The 24,251-nt window shown below is 34.1% G+C and overlaps 1 protein-coding gene across 1 annotated transcript in view; it reads right to left on the minus strand.

The window, feature by feature from the left end:
• Positions 1-24,251, minus strand: part of ADAMTS6 (ADAM metallopeptidase with thrombospondin type 1 motif 6) — a 139,413-nt gene that overhangs the window by 33,520 nt on the left and 81,642 nt on the right. The window contains exons 11-14 of the mRNA XM_041414637.1: positions 23,524-23,665; positions 13,522-13,629; positions 8,387-8,532; positions 6,093-6,156 (exon numbers count right to left, since the gene is read on the minus strand). Coding sequence (XP_041270571.1) covers positions 6,093-6,156; positions 8,387-8,532; positions 13,522-13,629; positions 23,524-23,665 — 460 coding nt within the window. The remainder of the gene's footprint in view (positions 1-6,092; positions 6,157-8,386; positions 8,533-13,521; positions 13,630-23,523; positions 23,666-24,251) is intronic.

Here is a 24,251-nt window from a genome sequence, read left to right on the forward strand (position 1 = left end):
ATGAGTAAAGAAGGATAAAGATTTTGTTTTTTATACTCTAAAAAATATTCTTGCTACCTGGTCTTTGAGATGTAGTCTGGCTGCCTAATTTTCCTATCTTTTTTTAGTATCTCACCAATAGCTGACAGGAGGTACAACTAAAGGCTACGATCTCAAGAAATGCATACAAAACTGTGTTTGACAAATCTGCTTGCCTTCTATGACACATTAACCTTCTTAGTTGCTGTTGGGTGAGCGGTGGACACTGCTTGCCTGGATTTCTCCAAGGCTCTCAGTATTGCTTCCCACAGCCTCTTCTGCAGAAGGTGTTGTGTTGTGGCATTGACAAGGGGTCCATAGGTGGGTGGGGACCTGGCTGACCCAGGGCAGTTGTCAATCTGACAGCCTGGTACAAGGGGTGTTCCCAGAGATTGATACTGGGCCCAACACTGTTTATTTTTCAGAGTGATCTAGAAGATGGGATCAATGCTGGTGCAGTTTTCCAATAATAATATACTGGTTGAGGAAGCGGATGCTTGCGAAGGGAGAGCCACCCTGCAGAAAAACCTGGATAAGCTGGAATAGTGGGCTGATGAGAATACAGTGAAGTGTAAGGTTTTGCACCTGGAAAAGCAAAACCTCAGTCCAGGAGTGCAGCACAGGATCTACCCGGCTGGGGAGCAGCTCTGTGGGAAGGAGCCTGGCACTCCTGGTGGACTCAGCTCCATCTGAGTGCCCAGAGTGCTCCTGCAGCACAGAAAGGGAGCAGATCCTGAGTGGCTCCAACAAGGGCCACACCAGCAGAGATAAAGTGCTTATCCCACCCCACACTGTGGCCACACCTGCAAATCTGTGTCCAGTTTTGGCCCCTGGGGGACAACGGAGATGTGGACAGGCTGGAGAGGTCCAAAGGAGGGCCACAAAGGCAATCACAGGGCTGGGAAGCCTGACACGTGAGGAGTGGCTGAGGGAACTGGGTTTGCTCACCCTTGAGAAAGGAAGGCTTGGGGGAGGCTTTATCTCCATGTTATTTGAAGACCTTATCCCCAGTATTTGAAGGCTGACTACAAAGAAGATGAAGACTCCCTCCATTACAAGGAGTCACATGGCGGAATGTGATGTAATGTGTACAAGTAATTCCTGGGCAGATTCTGATTGAATACAGATTAGAAACTTTTCTCAATGAGAACAACTCAATGGAATTATTTTCTCAGAACAGTGGTAATTTCCCAACCAGCAGATACTTTTAAGATTTGGCTGGACAGGATGCTGGGCCATCTTGTCCAGACCATGTTTTTGCAGAGAAATGTTGGATCAGATAATCCTTGAGATCCCTTCCAACCTAAGACTCTATGAAAATTGTAGGCACACAAATGCAAGAAGATTACCACAAGGTAAACCAGAAAACGCATTTATAAAATGACATCTCTTTGGCACTATCTCTTTGTGTATGTGTTCTTTTCCTAACATAAACATGCAATAACTGCTTTTCTTTACTGGGTAAGATATTTCACATTTTTCATCCAATTATACTACATGGATAACTCTTGTCAAGCTAAAGACTGCTTGTGTCTCCAAATGCTCTTTTATGAGGCTGTCAATCAGGTGGTAGGAATCCAGCAAGAATATGAGAACTTAAAATCATGTCTGAAGAAAGTCCTGAAAAGGAGATGTTTTGAGTTTAAAAAGTGTTAACAAATTCCTAAACCAACACTGACACACACCTGTTCATCTTAGAGTTTGGGGTGAGGTAGATTTCAGCAACTGAACTTGTTGTTTCCTATTAACAAAGGTCTGTACAACCCCTCAGAGAAGATGAGAAACAAGCCAGAAGAGCAACAGTGCAAACTCAGGTACTGTTACATTATATGTCTTCTCACATGAATTAATTTTAGAAAAAAAATTGCTTGAAAGTATTAAAATTATGAAACAAGAAACAATATCTGTGAATGTATGCATAATGAAAGGAACACTCCCCCCAAAAAGAAACCAAGATTCTGTTAAGAGAAAGGAATCAAAAACAATACAATTTTTAAAGTATGTCCACACACATATATACATAAAAAATTTCCAGAATTTGTAAGCAAACTATGTGTTTCATAAAATATATAAAAAGGTCACTTTTACAACTTTAGACGTATGTCAAATTAAGATTTGCATCCTTATAAATATTTTAAATCAATTAGTTACTGTAACTGAGAAATTATGTTTCATGCCATTCTACTAGAATTTTGTACTTTTTTTTAAATTAAAAATACTTTGGTTGGAAAAAATACATATTTTTTGTTAGAGATAAAGTGGTTGGCGATAGAAAACAGTTTCTGATGAGTGTGTTCTTTCTACCACCCTTATGCTTCCAGAACTTATTAGCTAATGTTATTTTCTGCTGATCTCAATGTTTCCATTAGCAGATGCCTTTTGAATTAAGAAGTCATATATGGCTTTGGAAGTGCTTGACGAGAAATAAGTCTAGTAGGAGTGTGCACTGTTTCCAAAGGATTAAAATAGTAAAAAAAAAGACAAAAGAACTAACTCGTGTCTGCAAGAAAACTGAAGTCAAAATAAGGGTTTTTTTGGTTAGGAATGGTAGGCACTTTAGGCAGGGCTATGTTGAAAGTTACATATGGGCAATGAATGTTGATGCTGCAAAAGAAACTTCAACAGAAAAAATGTACAAACAGCACATTATTAATAAAAACAATAACAGATTTCCATGCTCTTCCATGCCCACTTATATTAATCAATATACCATTCCATTAAAACTATCAAGGACTAACTATCAAGCACTAAGGACTAACATAAATCTTGAAACAAGTGTCTCACCAGTGTCTACTAGTGCCTCTGATTCTTAGTGATGTAGAATCATAAATATTGCTATGAAAGGACTAGAATTGTCAAAACCATTAAGACTGTAAATTTAGACTTCTGTAAATACCAGGATATTCACACACTGGAAAAAACATACCAAAAAACATGTTAAAACATTGGATCACAAACTGTAAGAATGGCATTTTCAAACTGCCTGGCTTGAGTTTGCAATCAGTTGTTTTTCAGTCCTAGGCAATGAAATTAAAAGCTCCCTTTCCAATATCTTGTTGAAATTACTGACTGAAATATGAGAACAGGTAGGAAACCAGTACTTCAGAATAGAGTGCTGTAATTTTTAAATATTTCAATAGATTGTTGCAATGGTTTAAATAGATGCAAATTACTACACTCAGGTATGAACAATTGACTGTGAAAGCACAGCTGAAGAGTGACCTCCTGAACAGCTCTTTTAAGAAAGAGTTTTGGGTACAATGAATCAACTTGGACTAAATGAACATTGTCACGACTACTACTAATAAAAAAAATTAACAAAATACTAAAATGAATGAACAGAATCCCATCACTAATGTGACAAACTAAGTTTGCAATTAGAGTTATCTCTGACAGGCCTCAGCTAGTGCAGTGGTTTGTGCACCATGCTTCAAGGTGTGTACTACTGGGATCTCAGTGGTTACCAACAAAGAGACAGTCTGGTGTAAAGAAAACTAAGAACAGACATGACAGTAATCTGCAAACACAGGAAAGGTTCCAATCTAGGGAATAATACCATTTATCTTCTTATTGGGGTAAGGGGGTAAGTAGAGATCTTAAAGGATTGAAAAACATACCTAATATTTTATGAAAATTGTACTGACTGTAAGATATTAAAAATTCCTAATGTTATTTCCTGGACTGCAGGTATTTCAAAACAGGTCAGGTGCCTAACCATCAGTTAAGAATGATTTATTGAGAATTATTTTGTCTTTGTGCCAGGGAATAGCCTGAATGGCCTCCTTAGAGACCATCTGTATGTTTCTCCTCTGACTCTGTAAAGTTCCTCTCTGCAATAAATAAATAAACAATAGGGGAAGAAAAAGCAACTAAGAATAAAATTGTCTGAAAATTGACAATTAGAAATTTAATATCATAAAAATATACCAACTCATAGCAACATTTCTGTGGTGTGTCTAGGTAGGTATGGGGTCATTCTTAATAATAAAAAAGCATTAAAAATTGTGTATTTGTGAAGGTACAGGATTACAAAGTATGTAAACATTTTTATATACTAGTTACTGTGGCATATTAGAGACAAATACAAGATTTGAAATAATAATGCCTGGACAAATACTTCACACGAGTCCTCAGAGTTAAGGAGGAGGGCTGTTTTGTGTCGTGTTTTTTAACAAATCTTAGACTGTGGGTACAAACTCAAACAGTACTAATGTAAAAATATCATTATTTGAAAAGGATTAATAGAATAGCCTAGATTACAATTTGCCTCATACCAATCCCAAACAAACAGAAAAGCTGGCTGATACTTGATTGACACAGGTTTAAAATAAAGATAAATAATAACCCAAATCAGTGTAAGTTTTATCAACTAAAACTTATTACAATTCCTGGTTAAATTAAAAGAATAATTAAACATACCTAGATTTTGGTAAGTCACCTAGCTTAGTAGTGGACATTGTGGAAATTGTTGTAATAGTTCAATAAAGCCTATGCAAAATTTACTAAATATTGACTGACAGATTTCAGTAAGCAGTCATCATGTGGTTGCCAAATTGGAAAGTGGATTTCCTATCAGCCGTAAGAATTAGAATGACACCTGATGAAACTCAAAATTTTCATTTGTGAACTACAATTACAAAAATATTTCTTGTTTATGAAATATTCCAATTACAAAAAGACTGCCTAAGTGAAAGTAAAGAGAAAGGTAAATTAATTACTGAGTATCATCTGATAAACCAGATTCATTCAAATTAAAATTGTAGCAAGACAGACAAATCCAAAGATTCACATCTACAGAAAAAAATAACAATGCCAAGGTTCCAGAATGGTGCACTGGATTTTGGAGGTTGGATAACTGGAAAAGTTTTACAGCTCCTACTGGACAGCACCTAAACTTCAGTTTTTCTTACTACACTGTGGCCACTTCTTGACTGTGTGAACCGGGCAGCTGTGATCAACAGTAAGAAAGAAATTTTTAATTAAGAAATTTTGAATACTGCCTAATAATGAGAATTACCTCCACAGAGAAATTTGCAGCGACAAAAATTACAATAATTGATAATGATCATAAATGTAAATTTTTTCCAAAGAATTAGTATATAAACGATTATAGTTTCCTGAATATATTGAAATATAAAGAGGTGAAATAATATCTCTATGTACAGATTCTCTCAGCCTTACAAACTTCCTTGGTTTAAGATGAAAATTAATATGAATTTAAAGCTAAAATAGTAGGAGAGTTTCTTATATTTGCAGTACTACTGACCTTAATTTGAATTGGAAACTTATTTGTGAAATCCTTTATAATGTGTCTTTTTTCCTGGTTTGAATTTTAAGTTACTTGTATATATAATTTAGGTTCATAATTTGACCTTATACATTTATACTGTGTCCTGCCCCTTCAGGGTCCCTGTCCAATGGGCTCAGCTCTAAAATGGAACTGCAGGATCATTCTGGTGATACAGTAAACAGCAAATACCTGCTGGCAAAACAGCAGGTTTCGAATACATTTGCACAAAGCTTGTAAGAGGATTGTGTAGCACATTAGTACTGAATGTTATAATGGTACAAAAAGTGTAAGAGGGCTTAAAAGTGGATTCATGGAGGATACTTTAACTTGTGGCAGTTGATGTGGTACAGATACAACACGACTTCCAGCAATCTTTAGAAACACAGCTTTTGGAAGGTAAACCAATAGAAAAGTCACCCCTTGCCTGTCAAAAGTGTATAATTTATTCCCCGTAAACCTGTTATAGGCCACTGCTGGGAGATAAGACAGTGGGCTAGACAGATTTTTGCACTGATGTAGAATGATCCTTGTTCACATTTACTGGGGAAGCTCAAGTGGAACTCACTCCAGGCCTTAAAGCAAAGGCACTAGCTAGACACCACATCAAGACAGGATCCTAACTTTACCAGAACACACACAATGCCTGCAATACAGATGAGCCTTATGGGACTGTTTGCCAGTTAAACACAGAATCCATACACTTTCTGAACTGGAGAAAAAAGCTTCCATTGCTGATAAATAACAAACCAGTCAAGTTGATCACAGTAGAATAAAAATTACTTACATCGGTATTGCAGGAGCGATAACGCTTCCTTTCTCCAAGACAATATTTGCCTCCACCTGAAGGCCTGGAAAAATATGTTTATATGTTAGGATATGCCCTAGAACAAACACAACTTAATCAGATATACTAATGCATTCTTAATATAATACAAGTCCAAGAGACATAAATTACATAAATAAAAATACAACCAAGTTTTAAAATGAGATTTTGATAAGAATTGTATCTTTGACTTGCATTGGAGCAGACACAAAATATTACTTGGTACTTGAAAAATCATTACCCATAATATTAATGTAGTTTTCATAAGTTCCAAACAGTACAGTTTAATTGCATTTTGAACATAATAAAAAAAAAATCTGTTGGTTTTAATTATTTACTTGGTTTATAAAATTAAAATGAGAAATGTGTAAACAACCAATACAATACTTTTTTTTTTTTTCAATCATCTCATCTTACTTGAAAACCAACAAAGGCAGGTTTTGTACTTGGAACCAGCAAAGGCTGCATATTCTAGTTCAGAAATTTGACTTTGATTTGAGTTAATCAGTATTAAATCTGAGGAAACTCCAGAGTAAGCAGATTTCTATTAGTTTAGGTAATTGATTATTAAATTGCCAAATTGCACAAAAACTCTATCTATCTTCCATACAGGTCAAATATTGAACTAACTTAGACTTATATGGAAGACATCAGACATAAGCTCTTTTGCTTGCAACTTGATAGCAAAAAGAAAAAAAATAGTTTGTGAGGCTTTCATAATAAAATATTTAAATATTTACAGTTAAAAATTTACTATAAAATTATACCAATACTATTTTTCATATTACAGTATTTAACCAGAAAATGTTATTCTTAATTAACAGGGTTTTTTTTCCTATTGCAGACATACCCTCTCCCAATGCATTTGCCTGTTAAACATTGAAAATTTAGTAATTTTCATCATACCAACCCAAATATAGGATGACAGAAGTTGGAAAAAAATCTTAGGATATTATTCATGCTCCAAGCAAACATTTCACTAGGCTTTTAAAACACTGTTTTGAAAAAAAAAATTAATTTCTTGTTCTCTCACTAACACAATCTGATTCTGTTATTGATGCATACAGATAATTTCTGCTTTTGTATCCATTGAGTAAGTAGTGATATTGGCCAGATTAGGTAGTTACTGCTAAAATAGGGGCAAACAGACCACCTTAAGTAGCAGTCATATGACATTATCTGTCTTGCAGAGTGCAGTGGAGAGCTGATGAACAACCTGGCTTGGAAAACATGGATATAAGAAACAAATAACCCAAGTGAACAGAGAGCAGAAGACAAGAAAAGGAGTGACAAAAGACAGAGAATGAATTTTCATGAAAGAAACACAAATGACTTTCAGAAGAAGTGGTCTTAAAAACCAGTAGTGGTGACGGAGATAGTGATTATGAGAAATGACAAGAAGAGAACATGGAGTAATAGAACTATCCTGCGAAGGCCTATAGCTGTGGTGAGGTAATCAGAACAGATAAAAGCCAAAACAGAAAACAGCAGCAATTCATTCAGCAAAGAACAGCAATAGAAATAAGCATTCCTCATTTGAGAAGAGATAATGACAGAGAGAGGAGCACTTACCTGACAGAACTTCCCTGGAACAGTGTTCAGGGCATTGGAAAACAGACAGATTGTAAGACAAGTACAGATATACATAACAGATCAAGTTGTAGTGGAGAAGCTGCCCCCTCTTCAGAGAGGGAAAACACACCAATAGAGAGTAGTGGCACGGAAAAAACATTCTGAATTGTTTTAAGAGTCAGTAGGAAGCCACATGTAAAGTGTGGGACAAGGAAGCATGTAAATACACTGTATGCAATATAATATTACTACCTATGGTTTATATGTAAGCAGTTATATTGAAAACCTTGGAAATACTGTGTTGGGTTTGGGGTTTATTTTTTTAATAAGTAACTAGTAATTGTTATTTTATATCTGAGACAAGCATTAAAGGAAATATGCCCTATGAAAGAAACTTCTTTAAGGCATAATTTAAATATATTATGATGAACAACAAGTCACATAAAGAAAACCATTCTGGTTACTGCTAAATATAAATCCAGCTATCTTTACAGTACATAAGATACATTAAAAATGTTAGAAGCATGTCTAGTGAACTCCTGTTTAAGCATTTCTGTCTGCTATTTTGAAGACAAATGTTGGCAAACTAGCAAAACATTTTTACAGATACCAAGTGAAACCACAGTTTTGAATAATTTCCAAATGTGTCTTTTTGTTGGCTCCGGCTTACTTTAGCTACTTACGCTGGACTGTCACAGTGTCTTATAGATGAGGAGACTCCTCCCCCGCAGGTCCTGCTGCACTCTCCCCATATTGACCACGGACCCCAACCCCCATCTACGCTCTGGGGCCAAGTGCCAAAAGGTACGCACTCTCCCTGATAACACCACTGAAAGATTTCACAAAAGAAACACAAAATTAGCTTGGAGGCTGACATAGTTATCAGGACAGAAAAATATAAGGGTCAGACAATGACCAATTATAGGCATTAGCATTCCCTGTATAGATAACAAGACTAGTATTTTACTTTTTCTAGCCATGTTTAGACATTGGTGAGGGTGTGTGTGATTTGTTAAATGTCTCCACTCAGTCCTGAATTATAGGTCCCTAACACACACCAGAAGTATTTTTTATTTCATCAGACTCCTTAATGTTTCACAATTAAGGAACTACAAGTTGCTTACATTCTTTTAAACACTAAGATTCATTTCCAAGCCCAGTTTGGTAAAAGACCCTCTACTGAAGATTTACGTAGAGGCTTCATTACAGAAAATGAAAAATTCCCCTGATAACTTTTTAAAGAAAGTATTTATTTTTATAAAAGAAAATCTGGAGTACATTACAATGAAGTAAAAATTTTTCTCCATATTTCATTCACTAACATTACAGACATAATAAAAGTAGTGCTGAAGCATTAGGCATAGGACAGAAAATCATTTTATAATAAATAGTGACTGGCCACTTGTTTGGGGCAGAATGGACATGTGAATCTCATTCAAGCAAACATTTAAACTTTGTAATATTATTACTTAAATCAGAAATGCAAAATGACAGACAATTTGCCCAAATTATTAACTATTAAAACAAGTTTATAATTTAATTCATCAGATACCTTTTCTAAACCATACAGAAATAACCCTGGAGCCCATATTTTGATCACATTCTGATGTCTACCGTATCACTGAGAATTTGAAGCAGCTCTATGAGGTACCCTTTCCTACTACTGCAGGTTTAGGTGACAGAGCAGAGCATGGACTCAGGTCCATCATGACCTAAATCTGCACATTTCCCTTCCAAAAGCTGAGCAAGTGCTGTTTTTAAACTCCCTCGAATTTCTGTAGTATTGATCCTGTCCAAAAAAAAGACAGACAACTTCTGTGTCCACCCCTCATTATCACAGTGTTTTGCAATCCCTCTCACGACACAATAAGGATGGAGTATAAAGTGAGCTCGAGAAGTGCCTAAAATCATGTTTTTCTTCTCTTTGCACTGATAAATTGATAGAAATTTTATTACTAAATGTTAAAATCTCCTTGTTGCAATCTATTAGAGATGCCACAAAGGTACATGAACAGATATTTAATGCTAAAGTCAAAAGCTAAAAATGAAAATGCTTCTAAGAGTAAAAATGTAAGCAACCAATTTAATTTAAATTACACTACATACGTAACAAACATACCAAGATCCAAGCTAAGAAATGGAAGATACTCAGATTTAAATTCATAACAATATCACAGATATAAAACTGAAGAGGTATACTATCCTAATTCCATACTATTAGAACTATAGAGACAATAGGCAGGTACAATTTACCTACTTTATTTTTCCAAAGCTGTATATAATCCCTGTAGTGTATAATTTCCACTGTCATGCAAACATTGTCTTCCACATTCCCACACTGCCATGTAAAACCTCTTTAAATGCTGGGTTTTCCCATCTACTGAACTTAAATTTGAGGATTTAATGTTCACCTCTGTGTCTCCTGATTTTCTAGTAAAAATTTATCTTTCACTAGAAGCCAGTGTTGCACAGAATCTCTGTCATAGTAATTAAAAAATTACAAAAGTCTTCATTACTTCTAATGGGACTGCAGAAATGTGTTTCCTCCAAGAATGACAGCAACTTCATCTGCTATAGTGAGGTTAGGACTATTGAGTAATCACCATATGAAGAAAGAAGAGGAGGTGACAGCTATTTAAAAAAAACAGTTCTTCACAGAAGGTTTAGGTCTGAAATATTAATTCTTCTCTAACACTGAAAGAATAATTTTCCATTATTTCAGTGGAAAGATGACAGTGATGTATTTAAATACGCATGAAATATGCAAATCCTCTGTGAATAAAAGCACTCTGAAATTTTTCCTAAAGAAGTAACTAATGAAAATAAAATATGATATGGCGGCACATTTGAGATCACTTTTACAAATATTAGCTGCTTTACAGAATTAACATTTATAGCAGTATGGTTTTAGAACAACCACACAGCAAGTACTCTAACATAGAGAAAAATTTATTTCCTATTTTGTATGAGGAAGAAAAATATTAATGTAAATTTTAACTACTAATTCTACAATTATTATGCAAAAAAGTGTAATGTTCAATACTAACCTACATTTATTTTATGTTAATTTCCAATGACAAGTTAAATCATCCCACAATGTAGCTAGATAAGCTATCCTTTCAGCACTGTGTTTGCGTTTTTTGCATGTTTGCCCCTCTTTTCGATCTCTAGCATGGATGTAATCTATGAGCTACAGAAAGGGTCACCTTTTTTATTACTTTAAATTAAAACACAACATAAGTACTCCTATCTGTTTCTTCTTATTGTTTTATACACAGCGTTTTTTCATGAGTATATTTTTTAAAAATCTATCAGTTAATTTACCTTCACAACCACGTCTCTGGGAATACCAGAGAGAAATTTCACATGTATTTAAAATTCTTATTACAAATTAAGAAAAGTGTACCTTTTTGAACCCAGTTGATATATAAAACCCTTCACCAAATCATGAATATATTAAAGCTTCAAGGTTCAACAGAGGTTCCATCAGCAGCAAGAAACAATTCTATTCTTTTTTCCTGTATTCAGACAACAGCTGAATAACTCTTATGGAAAACATTCTAAAAACCTTCCAGGGTAAGCAGATATCTACCACAGAAAATTTCAACCGAAAGGGTTAAAAGCTTGGCAAGTTTACAAAAACAACTGAAAGAAGGCTTTATTATAGAAGGTTAGGCTGTTTTAATTGTAGAAATCCCCACACATTCTGCCAATAAGATATTTATATATATTGAATCAAATTATGGTTTGGGTATTTGTTACACATAATACATAAGTAAATATATAAACACAATTAAATACTCTGAGATCTTGTTAGGTATTTAGAGCTGGAAATTTAATTTATTATATATTCGCACAGAATCCTTCAAAATAGGGCTTAACTTGGTTGGGGCCTTTAGGCAGTACAAATGCAGTAATAATAATAATAATCATCATCATCATCATCATCATAACAACAACAACACTAAGAAGGTGTTACACTGCAGTAACCTATTTATTTCATATTACTCTTTGGGAAAGGAAATTACATGTTTGGAAAGAGCTCATGATATCTGGTTTATTGCTACCAGGAACTATTAATTTACAGGAAACTTTGTGGATACAGTTCACAGACACAATTCTCCGCTGTTAACAGGCATCTTTGGTTAACAGGTTTATCTTTGTAAAATGCTATGGATTCTCTCATTTCCCTCTAAAATCTCATAATGGAACAATATACCGATGACTGGAAAAAGATGTTTGGCAGAGAGAGCAAACTGATTAAAACTTCTTGACAAGGGAATAGATCAACAGTGTCTAAAAGAACCACAACTTGTAGTCTCATGGTTCAAAATACATACATTGGGGTAAATTACTCTTCGTCATTGAAAAGGAGAATGGTTCCAAACTAAACCTAGACTGCTGATTTAAGAGCACAGCTTCTAATATTTTCTATTACTCTAATAGAAATAGAGTAACATTTCTGTTACTCTAATAGAGGTTAACATTTTTGGTAAAACTGTGAACATCTCCCTGTTTTTATTGGCTAACTCTATTCACTCTGTTTTTTAAAGTGACCAGTCCAATAAATTTATTTAACATGGTCAACCAATATTTCCAAACCCAGCCAGGAAAAGCCATCAGAATGATACCAGGTCATGGGCCCTGAATGAAGCTGTCAACACACATTAATAAACTGTGACAGCTGCCCAAAAGCTTTCATTCTTGCTGTTTAAACATCAGATTACAAGTCAAAATGCACTGTTATCTTTGTTGAAACCAGCTCAGCTAGCATGACAAAAGTCAGAGTGAGAATAGATTTTCAGAAAAAAATCCAGTCTGGATCACTGAATCTCCTGAACAGATGCAGACACAAATGGTTTAATATAACAAGCTCTCTTCACTTGGTACAAAACCTGCATAAAATAGATTATCTTGAAAAAAGGTATGCAGAATGCATTTTTTCCTCCCCAGTACATATCTTTAAAATCAGCTAAAATATTTTTTTCTCTCCTTTTCAAGATCTGAATAGATTTTGCCTTGTAACTGAGAAACAGTCTTCTAACATTCTTGTCTGAAACTAGTGATATACAGAGATTGTTTTAAAATCAAAATTCTCTTATCAGACAGATATTGTAGTGCTAAATTTATCTATTGCAACACTGTCTTTCTGTACTTTTCTGTTAGGTGGAAGAGTTTATCTGACTGTACATCAAAGTCCGTAAAGCCAAACAGTTATGTAAGCATAACTGAACAATGAAAAAAATAATTCAAAGTCAAAATAGAAAGGTCACTAGGAAATACAGGCTTTTAGAAAACCCTTTTATGCAGTCATCCTTTTTTCTATATGCTTGTATGATTTGGCATATATCTGAAAAAATAAAATTCTTTTCCCTTCTAACAAAATGACATAGTTCAGGCTCTAGATTATGTTGCACATTTTCAAAGTCCATGGCAGACCTAAAGCTGCAACAATTCGTAATGGAAGAGTGGTATAAAATCAAATAAAGATTAAACTAAAAGAGTTTTTACCAAAAAAAAAAAAAAAACCCACTCAAAAAATAGACAGAAGAAATAGAACATGTTTTGGGGTTGTTATTTGATCTAGGCTCTAGAGTTTTATAGAGAGGATAAATATTTTATTAAATTACACCTATAAAATAATGGTGAAAAAATTCTGTAGGACACTTTCCATTACGAGGTACACGTATTATGATAACCTGCATTTTTGTTTGAACTCTTATAATTGCTGTGAAATACTTTGATTTTCTAGTTCTTTCTTCTTGTTGTCTTTGAACAATAAATTGCTTCTTCAAACAATAAATTTTTTTGCACTCACCCCCTTTTCAATGCTCCCTGTTTGGCAAAGAGTACCTTCTGCTGCTGGAATGCTGTTGGTAACACAGCGGTTACTTTTGCTGAGGCACCAGAGCTCTCTACACACTTCCTAGGAAAGAAGGCAAAAGCAAGTTGATCAGAATAAAAGCCTAAAATTTCTTCCAGTACACATACACAAATTTGTTTTGAACAGAGAAAATTAAGATGTGGTCTGTAGAGAAAAATCTAAAAATGGCTGTGATGGCAGCAATTTTGAAGACACTATATTTTGCCTAGGAATATTCTGCCCAAAAAAAACCATTCTGGAAGCATCAAAACTAGGCAATAATATGTTTTTCACACCTGCCATGCAAGTAATGTTCTATAATTGCTTTTTTTCTTGACTTGTGCTAAGACTGGGCTTAGTATATTTTAGTGTTGTTACAGAAGTAGTCTTCAGATGAGCTGTAGTGTCTCCATTAAGGCTGCTATCTGCCTCAAAATTACCTGCCAAAAAGGATATCAATAATCTTGAGATATGAAACAGCAAAAATTATTTTTCTTTCCTTTATGTAAAAACAAAGATTTTGAGCTCTGGCTAGCTGCACTCCTCTTCTGCAACACTTGTTAAAGCAGTGCATGCGTAGTTAGCACTAACTAACCTACGTATTAAAATATTTCCTTTAGGCTTTTTAGATTTGCAACTGCTCTTCCATAAATGATTCATCCTGTCCTATTTCCCTACTTTGTCAGTGTTAAACTAACAGAAATTTTCAAGTAATCTTTCTGTTCCTACCATATTTTCTCATTTGGTTTTGCCCATTTATTAATTTAAATTAAGCCAGTTCTGCTGATATTGGAGATAAATTGTTAAAACTAGCAAAGGGTTGAAATTCATAAAGTGGGCATGATCCAAAATTGGGTGAACACCGGAAATCTTCGCAGTTGCTTCAGTTGCCCCTGGATTCAGCTGTGTACACACAAAAGAATGAAGAGGTGTTTGCTTTTACAGTAAATTACTTACACAATAATATTTACTGTATTGCTTTGGGATCTGTGCAAGAGTTCACAACTTCCTTATACACATTCTATATTTTAAAATGTCTTTTTAAAAATTTGGAATATAACAAGATCTTTAAAATTATCTTATCATAATCCTTACTGTTTCACTTTATTTAACTGCTGCTTGAAATAATATTCTACAAAAAGTCCTTATATAGGTTCTATAGTGCAACTTGAAAGAAAAAGAAAAAGACAATATGAATGAACTGAAGTTATTGTCCACTCCCCTCCAGGTTAATTGTTTCTCTAATGTAATGAATAAGTATCTGGCACCTACACACCTGTATGATGTGTTCTATACACATCAACTGGAACAACTGTTATGTTTTACCCCAAGATTCATAATTCTTGCATTGTACTGCATATAAAAATTGATTTATTTATACATTACTGTCTAGCAGCTGCAGCAATAGTTCAACAGTAGAATCTTTTCTTGAAGAATGCAGAATTAATTACAAAGTTTAAAATCAGCTGATGAGATTCTTGCAGGGACGTTAGTACAGCGTATTTAGTTTCATGATTGGCAGAAGCAAGGTATCTTCTCTATAGTCCATTAAAAAAACAGACTATAGGAATGGTTTGAAATTATATGGAACGAAAACTGGTGATTCTTGGACTTTCCAACCAATTTTTGACAATTAGGCCTAAGTTAATTCATCCTATTTAGTGTCTGGCACTATGAAAACTTAAAATTATTTAACCTGTTTTGGGAGATATACTGCCACTGGTAAAAATCTACCTGTAGCCAATGCAGAACTTTTCAAATTAGCTTTCTTTCAACAAAGAAATTTAAGCAGTATAAATATTTACTTAAAACTCTGAACAATTTTTTTTCTCACTCAAGTTGAAAAATCTTCAAATTAAGATACACATAAATAAATATACTAATTAAAATTAAACAGAGAAGTAACAGAAGATACATCACATAGCTTCTTGAAAAATTTAGCTCGATTACAAATTTTACAGCAACAAACTAAGGTGCCAAAATTCAACACTAAATCAATTTCACATCTAAATTAACCATGAATCCAAACTTCAATACAGTACGGATTACAAAATGAAAACATACAATGACTTATTTTCAGACACAGCATGAGGTCCTCCCGTAATAAACCTGCCTTATTTACTTTAACCTTTAATTTACTTTCTCATTTTGTTGAACAAAATTGGTGTAATTTACTCACTTATTCTTCACATGTGTCTTATATTGTCAAATAAAAAAGAGTCAGACTGTAATAATTCTACTTGTGACCTTCTATTTATTTTAGATCTGACCAAGTTCAAATGTCTGAGTTAGCAGCTGTCCTGACTTCACAGAGTTTGCTCCAATGTTCTGAAAAGCAAAACATTCAACTGCATTAAGAAACAAAGATTTTGAACATTCTGATATGGACAAAAGCGAAAAATTGGTCAGGATAGCAGTCTGGAGTTTTAAAACATCTGTGTTTCAGGATTATTTGAATCCAGAATTCTGGCTTTTGCTCCAGAGTTTATGAGCAGAATCCCAATTCTGATATACCTACACACATATACCGTCTATTTATCATGTAAGTGGAAGTAATAATTAATGTCTTTACCATTTGTCTCTACAAATGGGAGCATTTGGTAACTTCCTTTCAATAGGATTCTTTCTGTATATCAGACTTCTCTGTTGCATTAGACTTTTCTAATTCACTGATCTAATACCAGCCTGACATTTTAATTCACCAGTGTGAATTAACGAATACAGCGCTCCAAAACTATTTTAGTCGTTCATCTGTTTGTTGGAAGATTACAAGCAGGTCAACTCACCTCCCTACTTCACAAAATGAGAAAAACATTTATTCCTAAATTGTTCTGAGAAGCAGTACACCAAAACTAGATATTATTACTGACATCTTCTGATTGTCCTTTTTCAGACCGTAATTTCAGCAGGAATTTACCTCAGTAATTCCCTAAAGACAAAATGATAGTGGAATAAAATTACTATGGGCTTTATCATACTACTAATGTGTGAGCAGAAACCTCTACTTAAATCAGAAAGGAGTTCTGTTTGAGACAGATATACAATATCTTAAGATCACTAGAATATTTCCTCAAAGAGAAACTATTCAAAGCACCAAAGATCCACAAAAATAACACAATGTATCAATTTGTAGACATAATTTATATTAAACCCAAGAAATGAAAGGATTTTGTAGTATCTTTTAAATATAGCCAAATTTAAGATACTGTTTATTTTTCCCCACTGTACTGCATTTAAAAGAAAACATAGACTCTGAAGTATATTCTCCATCACCCTGTACATGAAATGAAAAATAACATTAATAGTCAGTCATTTGAAAACAAATTAGATACCTAACAAGAAGTAAAAAATCCATCTGTGTTGTTATTTCATTAAATGAAAATCATTAAATGAAAATGGAATTAGACCAAGTGTTCCTATGGCTATGTCTTCTTTATTTTCAACTGACCTTGGGAAGTTAAACAAAGTTCTGACTAAGGTTCCTAAAGCTTTCTCTTCTCCAGCTCAACCCCATGAATCCTATACATTCTACTACTTTAGTTATTGACAGGAGCCATTTCCTTACTACCACCATTATCTGTAACACCTCTAATCAATAGTTTTTAATAAACCCCCTTTAAAACATACAAGAAACTGCCCTGGAAAAGTGAAGCCCAAAATAACTAATAGAAAGTATACTGCTTTTTTTCACACACTCACACAAGCACATGCACCCACCCACACCCACCCACCAACAGGTGACCCTTTTAGGGTAGTCTTTTCTTCCTCAGAAAAGGATGTAGCTAATGTATATTTTGCCAACATTATATTTGTTTGAATAATTCAATGAAACTAAGAGAAAGAAGCATAATCTGAAAATTAATAAATTACTTGAAAGTCAGCCTCCAAATGTCTGTGTTTAGTAACTACTAATTTGTAAAGTAAACAAGGGAAAAAATTTAAAAATCCAGGAAACATAAACTGAAGCTGAGGCCTTTCACAAGATCAAGACAAGATAGATGACAACCTGTAACGGTGTATCTTAGGGTTCCATGACTTCAGTTTGGAATTCGGATGCTTGTATTTGGAGTAAATTAAATAAAGCTGAACCCATCTAGAGAAAAAAACACAGCAAATCAAATTACCTTCATTTTGCCTAAGTATTATAAATGATGGAGCCTCTTTCTGTTGCATCATGCAGCGTTACATACAGGCATTTCAAATTATGTAACATCTAAGCATCCTATATCATCATCATCATAAATTGTTACAATACAGCACAATGAAAACTCAGTAATATGAGCAAAGATCAAACTGCTGTGCTGTACTTGTTTTCAAAACTCATGAAAGCTTCCAACAAAAGTTAGTAGTTCAGCACATAAAATTAAAATTTAAAAAAAAGATATGGAAAATACATTCACAAGGCATATTAAATTATGATAATTTGGGAGGTTCACCTTTTTTTCCAAAATTTTTTAAAAATCTTAAATAGGTTTGTCTGTTACTTCAGCATGTTTAATTTTTAATATGCTGCACCTCTTGATGAGCATTTGCTAAAAGAGAGAATAAAAACAATTAGCTTGAATTGCAATTCAGACCCGAAAATCATCAACAGAGTATTTTCAGGCTCATTGCTGAAATGATGATGACAACTCGACTAAAACTAGAGGACCCTAATTAGTAAGTGAACTTCAGAAGGTTCAAAGTTTTGTTCAGATAAGCACCCAAAAGTTACCATTTTAGCGCTTCACCACCAAAAGCTCAATAAGTGGTGAATTACACACCAAAGAATGTGAAATAGAATACAAAACTTAAGTCCCACCTTCATATTATGTTTCCAATATTCTTTCATAAACATTGGGTGTTTATGTGAACCTTAAGGAAACTAAAGGAACCCTACAAGGTCAATCACCTCCAAGTACCATTTTCCCTTTCAAACCCATGCAACCTATCCATCTTTATTCGAACAACATTCCGGTATCTGGAATCTCATCCATTACTGCTTCTACAATCATCTAATGCACTTCTCCTGTTCTGATCACCAGCTTCTCCTTGCACTTTCTTAACAGCATTCATAAGATGCAGGCACATTGGTGTTGATATCTGTGTTTCTTAAGGGAGAGAAAGAGAAAAACAAAGACAGAAAAAAAGGAAAAAGAGTGGGGTTTGGAGATAAGATAGTCCTAATGAAGACAAAAAGGGGACTGCAGAAACTTGTTTGAAAAAGGATGCAGAACTGCTTTAGGTTCCAGAAAGGAAAAACTTCTGAGGCTTCCCTTGGCTATACACATCATAAACTTAAAAAGAAGACGTAACAAAATTCATTTAATTGCAACACAATCCTGTAAGTCCTTACACAAGAAAAGCTTGAAACTTTAATAATCTGTAATGATGAAGGCCTGCACAATAGCAGCAAAGTTCTTTAAACTGATTAGGAAGCAAAAAAAAAAAAAAAGTTGACAAAAATGACAGAGTATGATACCAGTATCTTCAATTCCTTTCTTTGCTTACACATACTTTTAACATCACTTTGTGAGTAATGCAACATAAATCCATCTGACGAAACTACATGTGCTCAGCTAACAAGCATAAGGGCAACTTAGTTATGATATATGAAGCTGGGGTCAAAAAAGGCGCTTTACAGTGAGTTATTATTATGCCCAAATTCAACTAAATACATGATCCTAGGCATAGTATCAGTGAGGGAACAAAAGGAAAACAGAGCTTTGGTACAAAGATACAACAGTGGCTTCTCTGCCTTTCCTTGTGAAAGATCATCAGCTTCCAGAATCTACTTCTGCTTCTATCTTCCTATAAAACCCGTACCTTAAGCTCAATACTACTGCTCTTCATTTAATTGGAGTAAACTACATCTTTATTTCTCTTGAAATATGGATGTAGCTTAATTAATGAATGTTTAATTAATGAACATTGAAATTTGTATCACCCGATTACTAGGGTCAATTGCAATCCAGGCCTAGTGGAAATATTTTAGAACTACAGATATATAGTAACATATTTAGTCTCCTGGATTTTAAAGTCAGCTGATCAATGCATAGAAAAGCATAAAATGCAAGCAAAATATACCAAATAATTGTAAGCTACTATCTCTGAAACCCTGCTGCTAGCAGCCAGCACCTTCACAGATCGTAAAATGCAATACAGCAATACCAACCATATGCATAAAGTATTAACTGCTTTTAAAATGTCTGAGGTTTTAGCCACTCTTCTAAAAATGTAGGGAAGAACTCTAAAGCAGAGCATTATTTTGAACCACAAAATCAGTAAGATAGGCATTTTTCATGTATGCTTTAAACTCATAAAGCAGGGAAATCAAAAGTCAAGACTGCAACTCTTTCCTAAGTTAACCCAGAGACAGCCAACAGCCAACTGTTACTAGGCAGATGCTCAAAGGTTAAGGAGATCAGAAGTCAATGAAAAAGTTTCCCTTACAATCACCTAAACCAAAAGACTAAAGGAGGTTCTGAACTATTAGTGGAACTAAAACACAAACAGAGCAGAGAATTGAGACACATCGGACAATCAGCAGAAGAAAATCCACACTGCGTCATCCTGGAAGATCCAGCAGTTACATAACTGAAGAGGAACTAGCACTCTTTCAACAACCTAAAAATCTTTCACTACAGTGAATTCAATAAGATACCTGAAAACATGTATTGCCTTTCGAAAAAAGCTGTACATTAGTGTTGAATGGTGCAATCTCCACCATTAGAATTTGGCTCACTGTAAGTTATAAATTTAACATTCTCCTGAGTGTGAAAATATACCCTAAAAATGAAATATTTTAAATAGCTTGAGACATTGCCTTTCACTTTTTTATTCAAATACTCATTTCTTCACCTAAATTCTGTAACGTTTTCCCTGTATCAAAAGGGACATAGTATAGTATATAGATTAGTATAGTACAGTATACAGAACAATGCACATGTAACACTAAAAAGATCAGTGTTACTTGCTAAAATACAGCTTTATTTTTTCAGCTCAAACAGCTAAGGCATCACCTTGTCTCAATTACTATGCTAAACACAGAGAAATCTGACCAATAGCTTCAATGCTTTTGCTACAAGAGATCTGTCCAAATGTAACTAAATAGTTTGATTAGGAGTCATCCTCAAAATAGCACCAAAACTGAAGAGCTCCTTTTTATGCCAGATTGTCCCCTTGTCAGTAAACAAACGCACACAAAAGCAGAAACTTGAAGTCCCTTTAGTAATTGAGTTCTGATGCTTTAATTGGTCTAACACCTCTCCATGTTATATAACTTCACATTCCTAAGTAAGAACAGCTCCAACTTTAACAGTGAAAAATTCATTGCAGAATTTCAGGATCAATGATCTAAAGCAACAGTTCGACTTAATATCCAGAGGAAGCAGATGAAGAAATAAGGGAGAAAAGGCAACACAGATTAACATTAAAGCTACGTGGTTGAAAGAGGTACTTTTTCTAAAGGTTAGAAGATTATGGCAGAATTCCTAAGCAGAAAGAATATGAAGATTTTCCAAGTTATTCTGAAAACAGCATTTATATCAACAGGTTCATCACAGGCCACAGAAGATTTTCTGCCTGCATGTATTTTGATTTGAGAGTTCAAGTGTTTCTCTTGTCATGGCTTGCCACTAAAAACCAGTAAAGAAAATGAGCAAGAGAAAAATGCAAGCAATTTTCTCTGAGACTTGGAATTTATATACTTTTGGGTCACAAAACTCCCTGTTGGAAAACCTGCTATACACCTTTTTTATTAGATGCTTCAAATAAAAAGGGCTAAAAGAAATGCTTGAAAGGAGCTAGTATATGAACCACATTCATTGTAAATAGTTAGTCTTTGCTATGCTTTTCCATCATAGTTGCACATGTGTCTGTTCAAAAAAGATCCATGAGCTATTAATAGCACCTTCATTGAACAGTACATTGAAAAGAAATATTCAAAGCACTGACTGTTTACTTTTGATAATAAGAGAGTTGAGCAGAGTATTCAATTTAGCTTGTCCTGGAATTTAGATCCAGTTTCACTCTTCAGTCCTGAAACACTTTCATATATAAAGAAATCTTTTCTAAGTAGGTTATTTTCACCTGCACTACAACCTCCCAAAAGCTGTTTCTCCCCTGCTTCAAAATTATCACTTCAAATCTCTAAGATAGTAATCACCATGGTCACATTTAAAGAGCAATGGTTGTGGCAGATAATATTTTAAATGTATATACTATTTTAAATGCATATTATTTATTATTATTAGAATGGACACTGCCAGACTTCTACAATAACTTAAATATTAATATATGCAGTTTGAATCCTGTGATCAAAATAGTGTGGTTATTTTCTGAAACACTTGGAATTTATGTTCATATTGATGGCACACTGATGGAACACCTCACCCAATATCAATTCAGACGTCTGGTAATGAAGACATAGCTTCATTTCATGAAGCTCCAATTAATTGCCTCAATTAAGTGTCAATATATTTTCCATAACTCTTAGGGAATCCCAAAAAAACTTTTTTAAAAAAGAAAGCAGAAGGCAAAAGGGAAAGATAACATATATGTCTTCATTACTTCCAGTTATTTCTGGTTTAGAAACTGGTCTAATAAAGAAAATGCACTGTGCAGTACAATCATCACAATAATGGATACACAGCTTAACAGTGTTTAAAAAAACCCTACATATATGTGGAAAAGCCAGGTTTTGCACATTATGAACTTTCCAGTTTAATTTAGAATGCAATATGTCTCCAAAAACTGTGCTATAAATCATAGATTAAATAGCTGCAAATTTCTCTAGTCTGCAATTAAAAGATTGTGGTGAAAATTTGTAAGAAAAAAATAAAAATAAAAATGGTATGATTTAGATGAAGAGACAGGAAATAGGGCCATTAAAAATAGTGATGGGAAGTGAGAACCTAAAGAGGAACAATAAAGGCCAAAAGAGGCTTGATGAGGAATCAGAAGACTCAGAGCTAGTTAGCCAGCTACATAGCTCTTAGATCCTTTCCAAAATGCAATTTGCCAAAGAGGCATCCCAAAAATAATATTGTATTCATCACCCCAGAAATATTAAAAATGGAATTTCTTGGTTTATTTCATTATTTTATCTAAATAATCTAAGATTTTAAAATCATTAAAACTATTTACTTTTAAATCATAAGATATGTTCTCAATGTTTACTTAATGTGGTTTCAGCTGATTATTTCATAACTAGTATAGCAGAATGCTTTTTTGCCTTTAACTGCATACTTTTGGCGGGAAGATTTTAAGTAAATATTTGTAATACAATGACCTACATGCGAAGATTTTTATTTCTACTGTAAATTTAATTACTTTAATTATTGCACACTGGTACGTGCAGCCAAATCTTTACTAGTACTTTGCTACTCAGTATTCTATCCAGCTATCTAGCTTCATGTTCATCTATTCCCTGAACCATAATTCATCTTTCAAAATAGATATCTGAATAATGAGAGATGCAATAGACTCAATGTCAGGGGGAAAACAAACAAACAAACAAACAAGAAAATAAAATCATATCTGATAAATCAATACAAGTACAAAAGGAGCTTCAAAATGTAGCTTTATATGGAAAGATTACAGCCAAAAAAACAGACTTCATGTTCCAAGATTAATACAACATAAACCTGATCTCAGTCAAGCAAAATCAGGGAAAAATTCTCAATTACACTTTACAAGGATTGGGCTCGAGTGTTCTGGGCTCTTTTTCTCCCTGCAATTAAAGAACACCTTACCCAGCTCATTATTACCCACATTTAGTGTACAGCACATACAAAGGGCTCAAACAAAAGATGCAGCATAAGGATTAAAATTAACCCTTTGCTTACAAACTATGGCACCGGCCATGCTATTGGAAATCTGTAACCCACTACTACAACTAACTAAAGATTTATGCTATAACGGAATATATACAAATGACTAAGCAGAACACTCAGCATAAGGATTAAGACTTCTTACCCCATATTTACATTGGCGGGATGTTGCTCCATACTGGAAGCGACACTGTTCATCAGCATCATACACCTGACCTGGGGCCACAGCTGGATAAAGAAAGTCACGCTTGGGAGGCTCATTATCAAGGCAAGTACCACGGCCCGAACTGTTCAACATAAAGGACCAAATCAATTAGGAATTCTACTGACTGTAAATCACAGTAATGATATTATGTATCTAGTTATTACTTTTAACAGTGCTGGGTGTGAAACAAATATGATTGCAATAAACAGACAGTAAGAAGGTACACCCATACAAACAAGAGAAAATATTTAGAGGTAATTAGGAAATTAAAATAATTTTTCATCATTATTATTTTAGATTGTGAAATAATTTTATATATTATCCTTTTTTAAAGTGTGATAATTTCTGAGCCACACAAGACTGATTTTCATTTTTGGTTTAGGATTCCTATTTGTTTTCACTGAAGAACAACTACATTTAGTAATAGAATGAAAAATAAACAAATCAAGCAAATGCAAGAAATTCAGTTTACAATTTGAAATGACCCTTCTGATCCTTCAAACAGCTAAGTATAACCTTATAGATAGAAGCAGCTCAACTGGTTCATGTAATACTAAAACACATTTGAGTTTCAACATGACAAAATGTTTATAGGATCAGGACCTTAACATGCAAGCTTTTCTTCCATTTGAGTAAAGAAAATAGTTACAGAGGTAAAAATTCTGCAG

Source organism: Onychostruthus taczanowskii, unplaced genomic scaffold, assembly GCF_017590055.1.
Source record: "Onychostruthus taczanowskii isolate IOZ18803 unplaced genomic scaffold, ASM1759005v1 scaffold46, whole genome shotgun sequence".
Classification (NCBI taxonomy): Eukaryota; Metazoa; Chordata; class Aves; order Passeriformes; family Passeridae; genus Onychostruthus; species Onychostruthus taczanowskii.